The 18038-nt window shown below is 39.5% G+C and overlaps 1 protein-coding gene across 1 annotated transcript in view; it reads left to right on the forward strand.

Moving 5' to 3' along the window:
• Positions 1–17077, forward strand: part of AP1S3 (adaptor related protein complex 1 subunit sigma 3) — a 54591-nt gene extending 37514 nt beyond the window's left edge. The window contains exons 2-5 of the mRNA XM_006906667.3: positions 2347–2525; positions 4268–4376; positions 12009–12146; positions 16895–17077. Coding sequence (XP_006906729.1) covers positions 2347–2525; positions 4268–4376; positions 12009–12146; positions 16895–16930 — 462 coding nt within the window. The 3' untranslated portion in view covers positions 16931–17077. The remainder of the gene's footprint in view (positions 1–2346; positions 2526–4267; positions 4377–12008; positions 12147–16894) is intronic.
• Positions 17078–18038: the final 961 nt, after the last annotated feature.

Genomic DNA, 18038 nt, shown 5'->3' on the forward strand with positions numbered 1-18038 from the left:
AAAGCACAACAAACTCAACAAAATAAATTATGATTCTAAATGTGATCTTCTCATACTGTGGATTGATAAAACTTAATTTCCCATAAAATAAAGATCAGACCATCTCACAATTTCTGAAAAGCAGATCTATTATACCTCGAAGGTATCAAAGTCAATTTTGACCTGTTACAGTGTCTTCCACTCGTTTAAAGATTTTAAAATTCATTTAAACACGAACGTTTCCTTTTAAATAAAACATTTGAAATGTAATTGGAAGTAAGATCAGGTTGCTTCCTAATGTAGCCTACACACTATCTAAATTGTTAAGAATCTATTTTGATGCCAAAGACAGTTGTAACTTGAGATTGTTGATTCTCAAGTTCTCAGCCAAGTAACATATAAAGTAAGTTAAGAGCTTACCTTTAAGACAATTTGATCTTCAACAGGATGCCAAGGACACATAATGTGAAAAGGACAGTTTTTTTAAATCAATGGTGTTGGGAAAACTGGATATATACAGGCATATACAAAAATCAACTCAAAGGGGATTAAAGACTTCAATGTAATACCTGAAACTGTAAAATTATTAGAAGAAAACAAGAAAAAAGCTTCTCGACATTAATAAAAAGCTTCTTGGCAATAATATTTTGGGTATGACTGCAAAAACACGGAAAACAAAAGCAAAAACATAACTAATGGGATTGCACCAAACTAAAAAGCTTTCGCACTGCAAAAGAAACAATCAACAAAATAAAGAGATGACCTGTGGAATGGAAGAAAACATACATCCGTTAGAGCATTAATATCCAAAAATACACAAGGAACTCAAATGACTCAATAGCAGGGAAACAAATAACCTGGATTAAAAATGGGCAAAAGGCCTGCATAGACATTTTTCCAAAGAAAACATGCAGATGGCCACCGGGTATATGACAAGACGATCATCAGTACTCATCAGGGAAATGCAGATCAAATCCACCATGGGATATCACCTCACATCTGTTAGGAGGACAATAACGAAAGGCAAAAGATAAGTGTTGGTGAGGATCTGGAGAAATGGGGATGCTTAAACGCTGTTGGTGGAACTGGAAATTAGTACAGTTATGATGGAAAACAGTATGGAGGTTCCTCAAAGAATTAAAGATAGAACTACCATCTGATCCAGGAATCCCACTTCTGGATGTATTTCCAAAGGAAATGAAATCAATATCTTGAAGAGATATCTGCACTCCCAAGTTCTTTGTGGCATTATTCACAGTAGACAAGATCACAATCAATCTACATGTCCATTGACAGATGAATGGATAAAGCATGTGTGATACACACACACACACACACACACACACACACGCACACACACGCACACACACACACAATGGAAAATCAATCAGCCATAAAAAGAAGGAGTTCATGTCATTTGTGATATCATGGATGAACCTAAAAAACATCAACACGCTAAATGAAATAAGCCAGGCACAGAAAGACAAATACTGAGTGATCTCACCTATATGTAGAATCTAAAAGAGTCAAACTCATCGAAGCGGAGAGTAGAAAGTTGGTTACTGGAAGTGGGGAGGTGGTGGAAATGCGGAGATGTTGGCCAGAGGGTACAAAGTCGCAGGCATAAGGTGAGCAAGTCTGGAGACCTGATGTGCAGCGTGATGCCGGTACTTAACACTCTACTGAATGCTGGAAATTTGCTCAAAGAGTATATTTCAGATGCTGTCATACACACAAAATGGTAATTATGTGAGTTGATGATATGTTAATTAGCTTGATTGTAGTAATCACTTTACTATGTATATTAAATCATCATGTTCTACAACTTAAATACGTACAATTCTTATTTTAAAAAGTCTTAAAATATGGTCCCTTTCTCGCTTTCTCACTTTTCCTCCTTGCTTTATCCTCAATTCCTTCCCCTATTTCTCTCTTTTATTTCTGTTACCATTATGTTTCTATAGTTGTGGTAGGGAACTGGGATGTAATTTTTAAATAAACTCTTCTATTTTTACATTTTTTTTTTTTTGGCTTGTGACAAAAGATTTGAACGCTTTCTTAAAAGAGTTATATATTTCCTTGACACATTTTTCTCCCTGTACTGAATTTGTGATTCATAAAAAGGAATTTTAAAAAGAACTTATCTTTCCCCTAGAATATAAATAAGCTATGTGTGTGGTTCACCCAATTTTTTGTTCTCTGATGGGTTAAATATAATTTCAGAGATGAGACAGTTTTCAGGCTAGCGAGTGTTTTCTCATCTGTTCAGAATTATAATCATTTACACCCTGCAACTGAGTTTTAGTGTCTAGGTAGAATGATTTGGTTGACCAAGTTCTGTTTTTTTCTGTCCTTCATTTGTTCTAGATACATTTCATATTGCTCTTCAGTCGACAAGGGAAATTACGGCTACAGAAATGGTACACGACTCTCCCTGACAAAGAAAGGAAAAGGATCACCCGGGAAATTATTCAGATTGTTCTCTCTCGTGGTCACAGGACAAGCAGTTTTATTGACTGGAAAGAGCTAAAACTTGTTTATAAAAGGTGTGAGTAACTTTATGAGAACTGAATTTCTCGTTACTGCTTTGGTTTGTTTATCCTGAACATTTTAGATTGCAACACCAATTTCATCATGTAGTGAAATCTTTGAAGACTGCAGCTCGAGTGTCTGTACCAACAGACCAACCAAGAAGGAACTCTCTTTTATTGAAAGGCCTTTCATGTGCCAGATGGATATTAGTTACTTCCCCTACATGTTGCTAATGCACGTATGTATCCAGGAAATAGCTTATGAGCACCTGCTGTATTCCCAGCACCATTCTAGTGGCTGTGGATACGGTAGTGAATAAGCACAGAACATTCCTACTCTCACAGATCTTACTCATTTGTTACGTAAACGAAACATTTTCAGTTAGTAAGAAATATTATGGGAAAAACGCAGATTAGTATGGTACAGAGATGGCAGCTCTTTTTATTGTTATCATGACTCATATTTGCAGATGAAGAAACTGAAGCCACAGAATGTTTAAGTAACTAGTCCGCAATCACAGTAATGAGTGGTAATTGTCAGAGCCAGAATTTAAACCCAGATCTGTCTGGCTTTAACGCCTGTATGTTCTCTCTTTATTGTACCTTTATTGCCATAGCACGTCCATTCTGGAAAGGAACCTTGTTTATAGATGAGGAAACTGAGGCCCCCAAGAGATAAAGTAATTATGCCCATAAAGACCCAGTAACTGATGCCTAAGCCAGGACCAGAACACAGCTGGCCTGATCCTGCATACAGCATCCTTTTGCAACTTCCAGATGGAAACTGTACACTAGAGAGGCTCTTGCAAGGGATATTTATAAAACCTGAAGGGGAAAGACAAAAGTAACCTCTGCAGACTATATTTAATGGATTAAATTACCATTAATCTATGGGCAAATGGAAGTGCCTGGGCAAAGCTCCTTCAGCTGGATCCAAGGTCAAAACTTTTAGTACTTGTCAACAAGAAGCTTGCCCCTATTCTCTGCCTGCTAGTTCTCTAAAACTTTGGGTTCAATTGTATTTTCAACCATCGTGTAAAGAATAGGCTTCAGTGGTTCTCTCAACAGATAGTACACGTACTTGGAATATAACTGTGAACGAGGCAGAGACAGTACTTGCCTTTGGGAAGCCACTGATCTTGTTGGGGAGGGACAGACCACGGCATGGACAATGAAGAGACTAGATGCACTGATGGGGGGAAGACATGGGATGCATAACTGGGGCATCGAATCTAGTCAGAGAAGATAGACATTTCCTGGAGGAATGTGCCATCCAAGCTCAGAGCTTTAGGAGAAGTGAGAGTTAGCCATACGAATGGGGTAGGGAAGAGTATTTTAGGCAGAAGAAACACATGGGACTTGGCAAGCTGAGGATGGAGACACAGAATGGCTATAGACCAGTGCACAGTGAGAGGGCGGGCCATTGGTCAAGTTTGGAATTTAGAAAGGACGATCCACAAGCCAGAGAAGGGCATGAGCAGACACCTTGATTACTGTGAGCCAAAGGACTCTGTCCCTCTGATAAAATTTTATTGAGGAACTTTCACATAAATAACAGCAACAATCCAATCACCCAGTATTTTTATATATTTAGTTTCACATTTGGGGAAGATATAGGATGTGATGAATAATGATTTTATTCTTGGACTTTGAATGGGGGAGAGTCTCTAGAGAGCAAGAAGTAACTGCATATTCACTGGGGAAAAACATGCTCATGTTGTTTAATGGGTCATCGTATTTTTTTTTTTCTTTTCAAGGTATGCTAGTTTATATTTTTGCTGTGCAATTGAAAATCAGGACAATGAGCTGTTGACACTAGAGACTGTGCATCGTTATGTGGAGTTGCTGGACAAATACTTTGGAAATGTAAGTGGCTGGTCTATTAAAATCCATGGGTCTCCATTTCAGCTCTTACTTCGGTTCTGTCTTTTGTCACATTCCTTCTCTCTCTCAAGTCTAAAATATGAATTGCATTTGTACCAAGGATCTAGATACAAGACTTTCCCTCCTTTCGGTAGTTCTTAGTAAATGATAGATTTAAAACTCAAGAGGCAGGAGGTGTCTCTATCTTTAGATCACAACCACACTAGAGACTTTGTTTCATGAACTAGAATTGAATCGTGAAGGATTCCTTAATATTAAGAGGTCCCATCTTCCTCATCGACTGTCATCTCTCTTCTCTTTTGAGTTTTTGTTGCATCTCTGGCTTCTTTGACTAAGTTACATGTATTCTTTAATGTTGTTTATATCGAAGAAAAAAACACCATCAAACAAAACCAAAACCTTTTCCCTTCACATTGTTATTGCATCTCCTTGCATTTATTGCCAAGTACTATCTTATACGAGGTGTCCCAATTCTCTCTCTCTAAATGACCACCTGCTCTTCCCACTCTCTTGCGTGTCCACTTAACTTTTTCTCCTGGAGATCCGTTTCAGGTGAATTTTTTTTTTCACTTTCCTGATGACAATCTTCTCTGGACTTTTCATAGTCATCTCAAGAACCAGACATCTTCTGAAAACGTGTTCTGTCTTGTGATTGAATTTATCATGTCCCAGGGTCCTTCAGTGCAAAAGAACAGTGTTCCGTTATCTTTCTCCAGCCTTTACTAAAATCTGCCTTTATTCGAATTGAACTAAAATTCATCTCCTTCTTGCCACTCTCACTAGATTAGGTTTTCTTGGAGCTACACTCTTCCTTCTCTTTTAAACCTCATCTCTGGCCCTCGCCTGGCCTGTCGGTGGCCATCTCACAAGGCACAGATCCTGGGTGACATTCCTCCTCAGTCACTGTCCATCTATAACGAATAAAATTTAAGCTTCTTAGCCTGGCAGTCAAGCTTTCTAAACATTGGTCCCAGGCCTCTTCTCCTGCTTTCTCGCTTTTCTCTCGTTACATCCCTGACATACCCAGTGCTCCCGTGACATGGACCAGCCTGACATACCCAGTGCTCCCGTGACATGGACCAGCCTGGTATTATCTTTAACTTGTACAAAATTCGCTTGACCACCAAACTGCAAGTCTGTCAAGATCATGACCCAAGACTTATTTATTTGTTTTTTCAACACTTGTAACCAGCTCTAGGCCAGATTTTTGCAGATATCCCTGACGCGTTTAATTTCACACTCTAAATAATAAATCATTGCATTTGGAAAATGTTTTTTGTTTTTTTTTCTCAGTAATACTCTCTTCCCTATTCGCTTGCTTACTGAAGATTTTTATTAAGTGTTGTTAGGAGAATTTGCTTCTGGAAGAGTTTTCTGTATTCTATTTAATGGAATGAGCAGCATTTGCAGTATTGGTTGGGGTTTTGTCAGATTCGTTGCCACGCTTTTTATAGGATGAGCTCTTAAAAGGTTTCTGAGAGAATTTTCCTGCCTTCTCCCCCTTCCCTTTTATTCTCCTCTTTTTTCCTTTTGCAAATTATGACAAAACCTCCAATGTTGCTCCCGGAACTTTGGTCGTTGTTCAGCATACAGAAGGAATCAAAGAGCGAGATCACTTCTCTTTCTCTTTCTCTTGGTTCACCGTTTATTTTCATTTTTAAAAGAGAAATTTGCAAACGCATAATAGCCTATTTTCATATTTTAGATTATTTCATTTTATGCTTTCTGTTATTGAAAACTATCCCGACATTTTGGTGCTGTCTTCTGCAATAAACGCCACACTGGGCCTTCCGTGAAGGCCTGACGCAGTTGTCCTGAGGCTTGCCTGGAACTTGTATTCCCCCCCTCATTTCTGCACTCTGGTTGGACCTGTTGTGTTTTCCTAGATTAATCCAACTATGATACTGTGACGTGGGGCTGAGTGTTGATCTCGATCTTATGGGACCAAATTTCAGGTGTTTCAGAACACATGGCTTTCTCAAGAGAATGCGAATCCCCTTCACCAGCACCAGCCTCAGTTAAAGTACAAGGAGAATCAGAATGAATTCCTATTTCGCTAACACTAATTTTTCATCCAATTTTGGCATACGTTTAGAAGCTGTGTCTTTGTCAGGAACCAAAATTTAATTCACTAAAAAATTCTATGAATCTTTTATCAAGCTAAGAGCAGCTAGGAGCAACTCGAGGGCTATCTGCCCAGTAGGTGTTCAATTCTTATTAATTAACAGTGATGAGCAAAACCTACCAGTACTGCGTCTCATTGACATCGTCTCCGGAATATTTCTTTTTGGTTTTCTTTTCCTCTTGTGTTAATACTGAAGATTTCCTCAAATTCTGCATTTACATTATCTAAGGGCAAACTTGGTATTGAGCTTCTCTTGTAACACTGGAAAATATTACCTTCCGATGACAGATAAATCAGATTCTCTGGCTACTAATTTAAGTTATGTATTTTTTTTTTTTTTTTTTAGCATTTTTCAATTCTAAGGAGATTTACAAAGATTAACTAGTTAATCTTTCGATCTTCAATAAGTAGTATCAACCACAATTTATGGAGGCTAAGGAGAAACGCCTCAGTCTTCTAGTAGATAAGGGTCTGTTTCAGGATTTAGATACCTGCCATATTTCCCCATTGCAGACAGTCGTGTGAGTTTTCACTGACGCACTCAGAAGGTGTAGATGTTGCTTTCTCAGAGATCTTGATGTGGGGGATTTTCTTGCTGTAGAAGGAGGAGCATTCTGAGTCCAGCTGGATCCTGGTGTCAGCTTACTTACTAACCAGACCCATAAGTTGGCCCATCATATATCTCCATTTTATAGTTAAGAAAAATGACATGCAGAAAGGTTAATAGAAATATTTACTTCGCTAACCTCCTAGGGCTGTTGTAAGGATCAAGGAAACAGTATAATTACCAATACTTTATAAACGGTCAATTGCTATGTAGTTGTACTTTGCATTATGACTGTTACACATATAGTTTTATACATTTATTGTGTATAACTTGATACTTTTGTATTTATTTAAAACAGAATTCAGTAAGGGAAGGTCCTTCTTAGACTCTGCCTAAAAGGATTTAGTCATTGAAATGCCTGGGATAATCTCACTGCATCGCATATCTTTCTCTGAGAGAAGACCCTCAAACCAAATTACAGTAAAGCACAAGCCTTGGAGATCAAAGATAAAGTTAAATTATCACTATTTCTGGCTTTTATATTCTGTCTTCCAGAATATAGGTACACGAGAAAATGAGAAAAATTAAGTAAAGAGGCTCATGCGTTTATGTACATAGAAGCCATGTGCTTTTGCATAATTAGATGGAATGGAGTCATTTGAGTATCGAGGGCACATTTCTCGTGTATGGGGACAGCATCCGTAAGATGGAATTAGAAGTATTTGAGTAATTAAGCAGTAGCTAAAGAAACCTACATTTGGTCTAAGGTTCTCCTGAAATGTTTTCTCTTACTCTGAGTCTAACCCCAAGAATAGCCATAGGGTAGCATTTTGATGTATATGAAATAGTTGCTCGTTGGGAGCATTCTCTATTATACCACTAGAACTCGTGTATCCATTTCCCTTATGATCAAGAGATAGTAGCTGTATATTCAAGTTGAATGAATGGGTATGTGTCTGTGTTTTGCGAGTATCTGACTTTGCATACCACCTTACCTTATCCCTATTCCTTGGACCAAGGGATAGTAAATTAATTGCCCCATGGCTGCTGATGAGCTCTGTAGGCTGGGGGATGGGTGGCTGCTCTGTGAGTGGGGTCTGAGAAGTTCCCCGAGAACTTGCATTAGTATCTGTCAGGTTCACTTTGCAGGATTCTGGTTGCTGGTTTCTCCTAACGAGGCGCCTGTCTGTCTTGGATTCCTGGTGTCCACCTGCCTGGAACTGTGAGGTTCCTCAGCTCTTGCTACTGTAACTCCCGACTTCCCGCCTCTTCCGACCTCTGGTAACTGCTTATTTCTCATACTTTCTTTCATGTGCATGGATCTGCTGTGCGTTCTTTTTGCTTATCCAGATTGTTTAACATTGCAAAGTAATGCATCTTTTTACATATCCTTCTAGACATATACTTTTAAAAATAAAAGAAGGATTGTATTATGCATATTATTCTGCAACTTTCTTTTTCCCCTTATGAATCTATGTCTCATTCTTTCCAGCTTCTAAATAGAGTTCCTATGGTATACTATCCCATACCAAAGTGTGTGTGGGGGTGGGGGACGGTATGCCATACACTATTTAAGCAGTTCCCTTATGGATGGTCTTTGGGCTGTTCCTCATTTTTATTGTAAATGATGCTTCCATAATTTTTGTTGTTCACATATATGTTATTGTGCCCTGGTTTGAGGATAGCACAGAAATAAATTCCTTGTGGAATTATTGGGTCAAAAGATTTGTACATTTAAAATTGACAAATACTACAATTCGATTGTCCAAAATGGCCTATAAAACTTGTAGATTCTACCAACAGTGACTGTGAGTACCTAGTTGTCCTTACTCTCACCAGCAACGGATATTATCTCTTAATTATCAGATGAAAATTGACTTAATTTGCATTTCACTGATTACTGGTGAGGCTCTGCCTCTTATTAGATGTGTACTATCCTTTTTCATTCCTTGCCTGTCTATGAATTACTTCTTGACAGCATTTTTTTTTTTTTTCTATTGTGAAGTTTATCTTAGGGATTTGTAAGAATTCCTTCTGTATCGTGGATACTGTTCTCCACCCCCCTCCATTATAATATGTTGCAAATATTGTCCCCAGTCTGTTTCTATACTTTTAACCTTGTTTATAGTGCCTGGCCCACAGTGTACTCTGATCCCTCCACAGTTTTTGCCTGGGGAGCCAGGTTTCACTATCATTCGAATACCTGAAATGAGAGTGTTCTAGAAGTAAAAGAGAGTGTCTGTTAGCTGAGAACATGTGCTTTTATCACGCCATCCTCTCTAATGGTTGTTCTGAAGAGAGAGCCCTAAAGGTCTGGATAGACTCTTATTTGAAATTGGTTTATATATAAACATACACGCATATATGTATCTGTGTATGTACATATGTGTGTATATAGATAGAAGGAGACAGAGTGAGAGACTCTTGAGGGAGGGGAGAGAGAGATGTAGAGATATATACACACTTATTGTTGATTTGATGTTGTTTTCTAATGAGTGAAGGGACTGTAACCTTTGCAGATGAATTAGATGAGTTTTTCTGAGTTGGCCGTTTATTACAGTGGTATTATATTCATTTGTTCTTATGCTTCTAGATTCAATTGGATCTGTCAATATAAACCATTTTCTCTGTGGTGTCTGCAAGGTTATTGACCTAAATCCTGGATATATGGAGCAATTTGCTAAAATATTGACATCCATTTTATATAAAGTCATAGCATTCAATAGGATCAGAAAATTGTTTATCTGAGAAGCCATTAATCCCCAGGATCATAGAAACAAAGCCTATATGTTGGCTGACATATTCATTTATCCTGCAAACATTTTTTACGTCCTACTATGTGCCAGATACTGAGGATATAAAAATGACTAAGACAAGGTCTGTGCCTGATCTCACAGTACAGGGGGATGATTGGTAAGTAAACATATACTAGTGCACAAACTCGATGAGAGATAAGAGGATTTGGGGGGCACACTGTTCCCCTTACTTTAGAATTCCATCTTGAAAAACGAGCTTGATTTTATCAGCAGAATAAGAAAAGAACATTTAAGGAACATTCCAGAAATTTCTGGAATGTGCAAAAGGCAAAAGTCATGAAAGAACAGGGTGAGTTTGTGGAATGCGTGGCTGTAGCACAAAGTGAGGGCTGTCACAGGAAGCCAGAGAGCAGGGCCCAGGCTGGGTTATAAATAGTCCTGTATGCCATACCAGTGAACTAAAATGTTGTCCTAAACTGAAGGGGAACACGATCAGCATTTTAGCAAAGTCTTAGTGGTCACCGGCCTTGAGCAGGCACAGATGCTACCCAGGTCATTGTAGTGGCTTAGAGATGTCACAGACCTGAGCAGTGACAGTGAAAATGGAAAAGACAGGATGAGAATATGAGTTTATGTACACAGTGCAATCAGTAGAAATTGGTCACCAAACTGAGAGGGGTGAGACCAAGGGAGGCAGAGGCATGAGGGGAAGCGGGAAGGCAGGTTGAACTGTCGATGCATTAGATCGGGCTGCTGGATAGAAGTTGCACCTACTAAAGAAACTAGAGACTAAAGAAGAACAAATGTGCTTGACTTTAGTTTGGTCCCTGGTGACCTGGATTGAGCAACATCCAGGTAGAGATGTCTATTTAGCAGGTGGAAATATTGCACTAGCGTTTCCGAAGGAGATAAGGGCTAGTCACCTCGGTTTGCTAAGCTACCTGTATGCTAGACACAGCTGTAGAGAGTCAACGACATTGTCTAGGGGAATACATGTATTGCAAAGAAAATGTAGGCCTAGGAGAATACGCGTATATGAATTATGAGAAACACCAATATTTAAGAAGGTAGATCGCTGGAAGGTAGGCAACGTGGAACAGAGATGTTCGTTTTGCTGATTGACATGTCCTAAGCACTCCGTAAATCCTTCCTAAACAAATGTAAAGTAGGAGGGAGATAAACCATCCAAAGGGCCTGAGAAGGAATCATCAGAGATGAAGAGAACAGACATTGAATTGGATTGTCAAAGTCAGGGAACAAGAGAGGTGATTTTCAAGAAAGAGATGGATGACGGGTCTTCAGTGCTGCTGTAAGGGGCGGAGGGGACTGAAAACTTTCAGTTAGCAGACCTTCAAGAGGGTGTGGAAAGTGTTGGGGACCTGAGGGATCCTTGGGAAGCAAACAGCAAGGAGAAGGCCCGAGTGGCTGTCTGGTTAAAGAACTGAAAATGAGCCTTATTTGAATTAGGAGCGGTAGTAAGTCTTGCCACTTGCTTTACTTAACCAAACCTGTCAGACTCTGCTCTGGTCTGTGACAGTGACAGTAGTTCTTGACATGTCCAGCATCATTAGCATCCCCTGGGAACCCGTTAGAAGTTCAGACTCTCAGGTTCGCCCAGTCCCACTGAATCAGAAGCTCTGGGGGTGAAGCCCAGCAATATGTGTTTTAATGAGACTTCTGGGTGATCTGGGCACATTCTGAAGTCTGAAAGCCACTGGCTTGTAACATCACTTTGAGAAACATGAGCACCGTCAAGCTCTAAAGTGTGGGCTTCCGAGAGTCCTAAAGCTAGGAGCCAAGATTTACAGACCAGAGAGCAGGAGAAACAAAGCACTGCCCTCCCGCCCGAAACGCGATGTGGGGACTCAGCTCTCACGTGTGCAGATCGAAAGATGAGATGAGGGCTGCCTCGTTCCTCCGCCGAGTCTCATATGTCTTGTTGTGACATTGAACGATGTTACCTAAGGACATGCTCTGCTTTAATAGAATGTGGTTTTCCTACTTTTATTAAAGGCCTGTAATTCCCTAGTTCTATTTTTCTGCCCTTAACATACCATCTGATATTTTTATCTTTGGTATGCCACATAGGCGTAACTGTTGAAAAAGCTTGAGACACTGACAAATGTTTACCCTGATTTCACTGCAGGTTTATTGAAACATTTTTTTTTTTTCTTCTGTCCTACCAGGTCTGTGAGCTGGATATTATCTTTAATTTTGAAAAGGCTTATTTTATCCTGGATGAATTTATAATAGGTGGAGAAATTCAAGAAACATCCAAGAAATTAGCTGTCAAAGCTATTGAAGATTCTGATATGTTACAAGAGGTCAGTACTCAGTTTCTCATGTGCTGGGAAAAATAATGATGATTATGGTGGTGATGATAGTGGTGATGATGGTGGTGATGATGATGGTGATGGTGGTGGTGATGATGGTGATGGTGGTGATGGTGACGGTGGTGATGATGATGGTGGTGATGATGGCGGTGATGATAGTGATGATGGTGGTGATGGCGGTGATGGTGACGGTGGTGATGATGACGGTGATGGTGGTGGTGATGGTGGTGGTGATGGTGGTGGTGATGGTGGTGGTGGTGGTGGTATTTATATATTAGCCAATACATACTGAATGCTTACTCTGTGCTGGGTACAGTTTCTAAGCAACTTGCATGTATTATTTAATGATCACAGCAATTCTAAGAGGTAGGTAGTAGTGTTGTCCTCATTTTAAAGATGAATAAACTAAGACACAGAGAGGTTACATGGCCTGCTCAATGTCACACCCCTAGTAACTGTGGAATAGAGATTTGAACGTAGGCAATTGGGCTCCAGAGTCTTCGCTCTTCATGTTTGAGCTTTTTAGTGAGGATACCTCACTATCAAAAAGCTATCAAATACTAGGTGGTATTCTTTCTCAAGAATAATTTTCCGAGAGGTATAAAAAGACTTTCATTAAAATGTCTGGGCTGCCCTGGGAAGGGAGAATGGCAGTACATCAGTTACTTCATTTGCCAGGGACATTAGAACTTTATTATCGAAGATGGCATTTATCATTTTAATTAAAATTTCTTACACCTCTTGGGGAGGTTGTATGTGTGCTCTTATTTGCATAAATAAGTTGGGAATCCCGTGGCTTGCTTGCCAAGGTATAAATGGGCCCTGAAACATCAATTTTGTTGTGCTCCTGACTCTGTGATACCCATTTAATACAGGGGGCTTTTTTTTTTAGTTGCAGTCCAGATTTCATTGTACCTAATGTACCTAATGAGGGAGCTCGCATTAGTCCCTTTTGTCTTCCCAGGGACACTGTAAAAAAGAACACTCCATCCCACTGACCTTTGCCATCCTCAGTGAGATGATCTAATCCAGCTCTGCCACCTCTAGGTACTTGTTCCCGTGGCATCATTGGGTCTTTCCATCTCTTTCTATTTTCATAACAGAAATCAAGAGATTCCAGAGCGTTATAAAATATCTTTGAAAATTTGGCATTAAAGCCATTCTACCTGCCATTTAGAAATAAGAGACCAATTAAGTTAATGAAACAATGTGAAGTATGACTTCCTGTCAACTGTTTTCGCACATCTTTGAGCTGATTACTTGCTCCTGCCTATCCAGAGGACTAGTCCTCAGGCGAACGGCCGCTGAGAAAGGCATCTGTTTGAGTGGGTACAGATCAGACCCCGCCTGTGCCTGCGAGGAGGCTCGGGCATTTATCACTTCAAAAAATGCACTTAAACTTTCTGATGTTTACTTGGCTCTCCCCAAATGCCACAGGAAGGGAATTTTACAAAGTATTTGAGAAATCAGTGGTTTGGAAATTTCGCAGAGCAACCTTTCTTAAAATATGCCGGGGGTTGTTTATAATTCTGTCCTCAGGGCCCTTACTATGGATTGATTCTCCTTATAGGAGACGCAGACTTTAAACAGGGTCTTTTGGCACTTCAGTAATTAAATGTTCTTGAATTAGGGCCAAGACACACCGGGTGGTTTTGAACGTCTCCCCTCTACCCCTTCCCATAGGAAAAAGAGTTTTGAAGAGCTTGCAGTATACCTGGTACTTCTAGTTCCATTTAAATCTGGGGAGCAGGTACTTCAAGCGAGAGCCCTTTCACAATTAAATATGAACTGGTAGTTCATATCCATGGTGACTGAGTGGAAGGTCTTGATGGGTAAGTCTCAGGGGACCCTCCATTTAGCCCCCATGTCCCCATAGTGAGTGGGCAATGTCATGACTGCCCCTAAATCTCTCTCATTGACTTAACGGCACCTACCAAATTAAAACAGCATCATCAATGTTCTCTTGGCCTCTAGTACTTAAGCTAAGTCAATGAACATTTGCAGAGCTGGTTAAAAAATTGACGTTATGCATCTGGTTTGTTTTGTGTATTCAGTGAGACGTGTTTAGAATGAATAAGCGTATATAATATAATTGCGTAAAGAAAACAAATTATTGCTCTTTTTTTTTCCGTCCTTGGGACCTAAGCATGTATTTGTAGTTAATAAAGGTTAAAAGAGGCCTTTGTTACATCATTTTCACTTTTAGCCCAACTAAAAAACCTCGACGTGACCCCTGGGGCTTTCCCTGGATCCCTCCCTGGTAAAAGTTTCTTAGAATAGAAGGCTGCCTTCGCATATTTCATAAGAAAATACAGAGTCTTAAGTCTCCAAATGCCGAAAGCTTATTCCAAGTGTGCTTGGGCTAGACATTGATAATATGGAAAGAGAGGAACAGTTTTTTTCCCCGCTCTTTAATCTGCACCCGTCCCCCGCACTTCCACCCCTGACCTGCGGATTTGCCATCTCCCCTTAAGAACTGGATCTCTGAGGTTGGGGTGTCTCCTCCCCCAGGCTCACGGTACATACCTGGGGCCTGGCACACCTGGGGTATGGTCCATGGCTCCACCTGGGGCGTGAACCCAAGACCTTCTGCATGTAAAGCAGATGTGCTAACCACTACACTATGGAGCCACCCCCGAGATGAACAATTTAATTACTTGGGGGTGACTTTAGGCAGTACCTTATTTTGAAGGTGACAACTCAGCCCTGTGGACTACAGTGCAAAGTGATTAGAAGAAAAAAAAGAAACCCTGAAAGAAGATAGTGACCGGGAACTGCAGAAGTCGCAATTCTTGGGTCTACCAATGTGGGCGACATACAGATGTTTTGATCACAGAATAAGAAAGCAAGTTCAGAAGGGAGGATCATTAGCTCAAGCAATAGGATACCTCTCATATATATGTGTATATCCATGAGAAATGGCTCAATGCACCTCAACATCGTCACCCCTTAAAGCACAAATCATGTTAACAGCTAAGCCAAACCACAGTGCGGTAAAAAGTCATAGCATGTGCAGTACTAATGGGTAACAAGAAGGGTCCCAGGATGCAGACTCCAAGCCTCTTGTGAAAGGCCAGGGCAGAGCTCTTTAAGGTAGTGCCAGCTTTAAAAAGTTTCTTCCAACCTTTAAAGTAGGAAAAGCAAGAAAATACCAACCTCATACATTATTGGTTCGTGGAATCTGCGTAATAGCACGGCTCAGAAAGGGCAGCTCATGCAGTGTTTCGCAGATTGAGTTAGCCAGTGGTTTGAAGCAGTGCCAGTAACTAGATGCCAATGAACTGCGAAGCTAGTAAAGTGATAACTCCAGGGCCTTTTGCTGTCCCAGGCCCCTTCCAAGGCCGCAGCCTCACATAGTCAAATTTTCAAAGGCAACATAGCATAACTGCAAAGAATATGTAGCCGTCCAATGAAAATAAGATATTATAGAGGCGTGTCAGGCACTTAATGATTGACAACCACATGCTATTGCTGTGGATTTTGTGATACTCGTCACCTTTGAAAAATTTGCGATCCACTCTCATTTCTTTTCTCATTCTAAATCAGCTTTATGCCCACTTTTGTGTTTGTGACTTTGCACTCCTTTTTAAATGGTATGAACTTTAGCTACCAAAAAACAGGCCTGGGTCCCTAGCCAATACGATACCCTTGCTAAGTTTCAACACACGAGCAGCATCTCTAGGAGAAGATACAGGGCAGAGGTCTTAGGGTGTGGGCTTCTCTTGGCCACTGCTCATCTAGGAGGTATAAGAGCCTGATAGGAACATGTGAATGACTGACCACAAGTACGTTCAGCAGAGGAGCACTGGAATTCTAAATAGCGCTGGTGTCCTCTGAGCAATCTTGCTTGGCCTCAGACTTGGTCTGTTTGATCTGTGCTAGTTCACGTGCTCCTGGCAGGTGCAAGTGAATCACGTACCCTGGGGTTCAGGCTTAAGAGCACACTGAGCATCACAGATTGAGCTCTCAAAGGCAGAGGTGTTGCCTAAGGCTCCCTACCTTGATCTCCTTCATTGATTCAACCCAGAGGCCACTGTATTATACAAATGTTATAAGAGTAAGTGCAAGAGAAAGTCCATCCATCATGCATGGCCAAGGGCTTATAACATCACTGTAACTTTGAACTCTGCCTGTAATTTGAACCCATTCAAATATTTTTTTTTTTAAAGTGCTGGAAAAAAAATTATGGTCTTGTGCCATGTTAGCAAGGGTGACTAATGAGGAAGATGAAGAAACATAATTTGTATACTTTAGAGGAAAATCTTTGCAAAATATGTGGCAAAGAATCTTCAGAATTATCATCGTTCATCCATTATATCTTGGCAATAGTGTAGTAAAGAGATTCTGTACAGTATCTGTAAAATTACATGTTATATAGACAGATTCAGCTTTCTCGCATACATATGCCTGGTGATGGTCCTCATCATTTCAGCAGACACACTTATCTGAAGTCAACAGTGATATCTTGGCAGCTATCACTTTAGTATTTGTCTTATCAGACATTAACTTTATGATCAAGCTTAGTTTCTTCTTGGTTGAAAGTTAGTTCCAGCCATATGGATGTGTATACAAATGATATTCAAACTTTGAACCATTGGAATGCAAAGATTTATGTCCGTAAATACTTTTCAAAGCTACTTTTCAATAATGGCAAAGAAATAAGCAATGAAAAAGATTTCACAGGCTGCTAAAGAATGTGGCTTAAGGGAAAATCGTTCTAATTTATTGTTCTTTTTCAGACATTGGAAGAATACATGAACAAGCCTACATTTTAACTGGAAGACTCTGAGTGCTGCATGCTGGGGACTTGTAAAGAAGCAATGTTTTGCATCCAGTTATTTGAGAAAGCCTCCAGCACCATGCCAAAAATAACTCAAAAGGGATTTTTTTTTAACTAGCAAAAATTAAAGTTGTTTAACATATTTATCATGATTACATGTCTGTCTGATACTGTATATGATTAGTTATTGTAGCTCTGGATGTTAAAATTACTGCTTCATAACTCAATTGACTGAATATTTGTTTGCAATGTGTTAACTCTGTGTAATATTTTTAAGCTAATTTAAATACATTTGTTGCAATATGTTTTTGTTGCATTTGATCCTCTACTGGCAGGCTGAAAGCTGTATTGTAATAATCCATGATTTTGAATGTAAAGTATATCTTGTATCAATACTTTTCTAAATGTTTAGCTTTTAAAATTGTATGATACTTCAAATTTATGTTAATAGTTCAGAGTTCATACATAATGCTAGACATTTTTAATACACTTAACAATATGGTAATTTCAATCCAGTTACAATGTTTCTGATTTTAATGTCCTGAATATATTTATTTTTTCAGAGTTGGAATAAGGAAAAATAACCAAAGATAGTATAGGATTTAAGTGTTTTTTGAGGCCTTGGAAGCTGCTCTCTTGGCTGAGGTTTAAATTTTACCTTGAAATTGAATATAAGGGGCAGCCCAATAAGGTCGTGTTTTCTACAAACCCTATATATTTATTAAGGTTTTTAGACATCTGGAGATACAGTGTCTGTGACTTCCCTTATTATAAAAATAGTGTAATAGAGATTAATTACAATAGTAATTATTATTACTACTACTATTTTAATAATCTTTTTCTTCTAAGCTCTCTTAGTTGCTTGAGATTTTGTTTCAAATATGTTTTAATATGTATCTAAGATATTTGAAAGTTTACTGTTTATTAGCCCGATTTAGAGCATTTAAAATTGCATCCTATATGGTAAATGCCTTTTCTCTACTTTTCCCCCTCACTCCCCACCCCAACAAAAATATTTGCTGCTGACCATTAATATTGTGTATATGTCACATTCATGCTTCCTGGAATGAAAGTTCTATATAACCAGGTAGTGAATATGATCA

This window comes from Pteropus alecto, unplaced genomic scaffold (genome assembly GCF_000325575.1).
Source record: "Pteropus alecto unplaced genomic scaffold, ASM32557v1 scaffold110, whole genome shotgun sequence".
Lineage (NCBI taxonomy): Eukaryota > Metazoa > Chordata > Mammalia > Chiroptera > Pteropodidae > Pteropus > Pteropus alecto.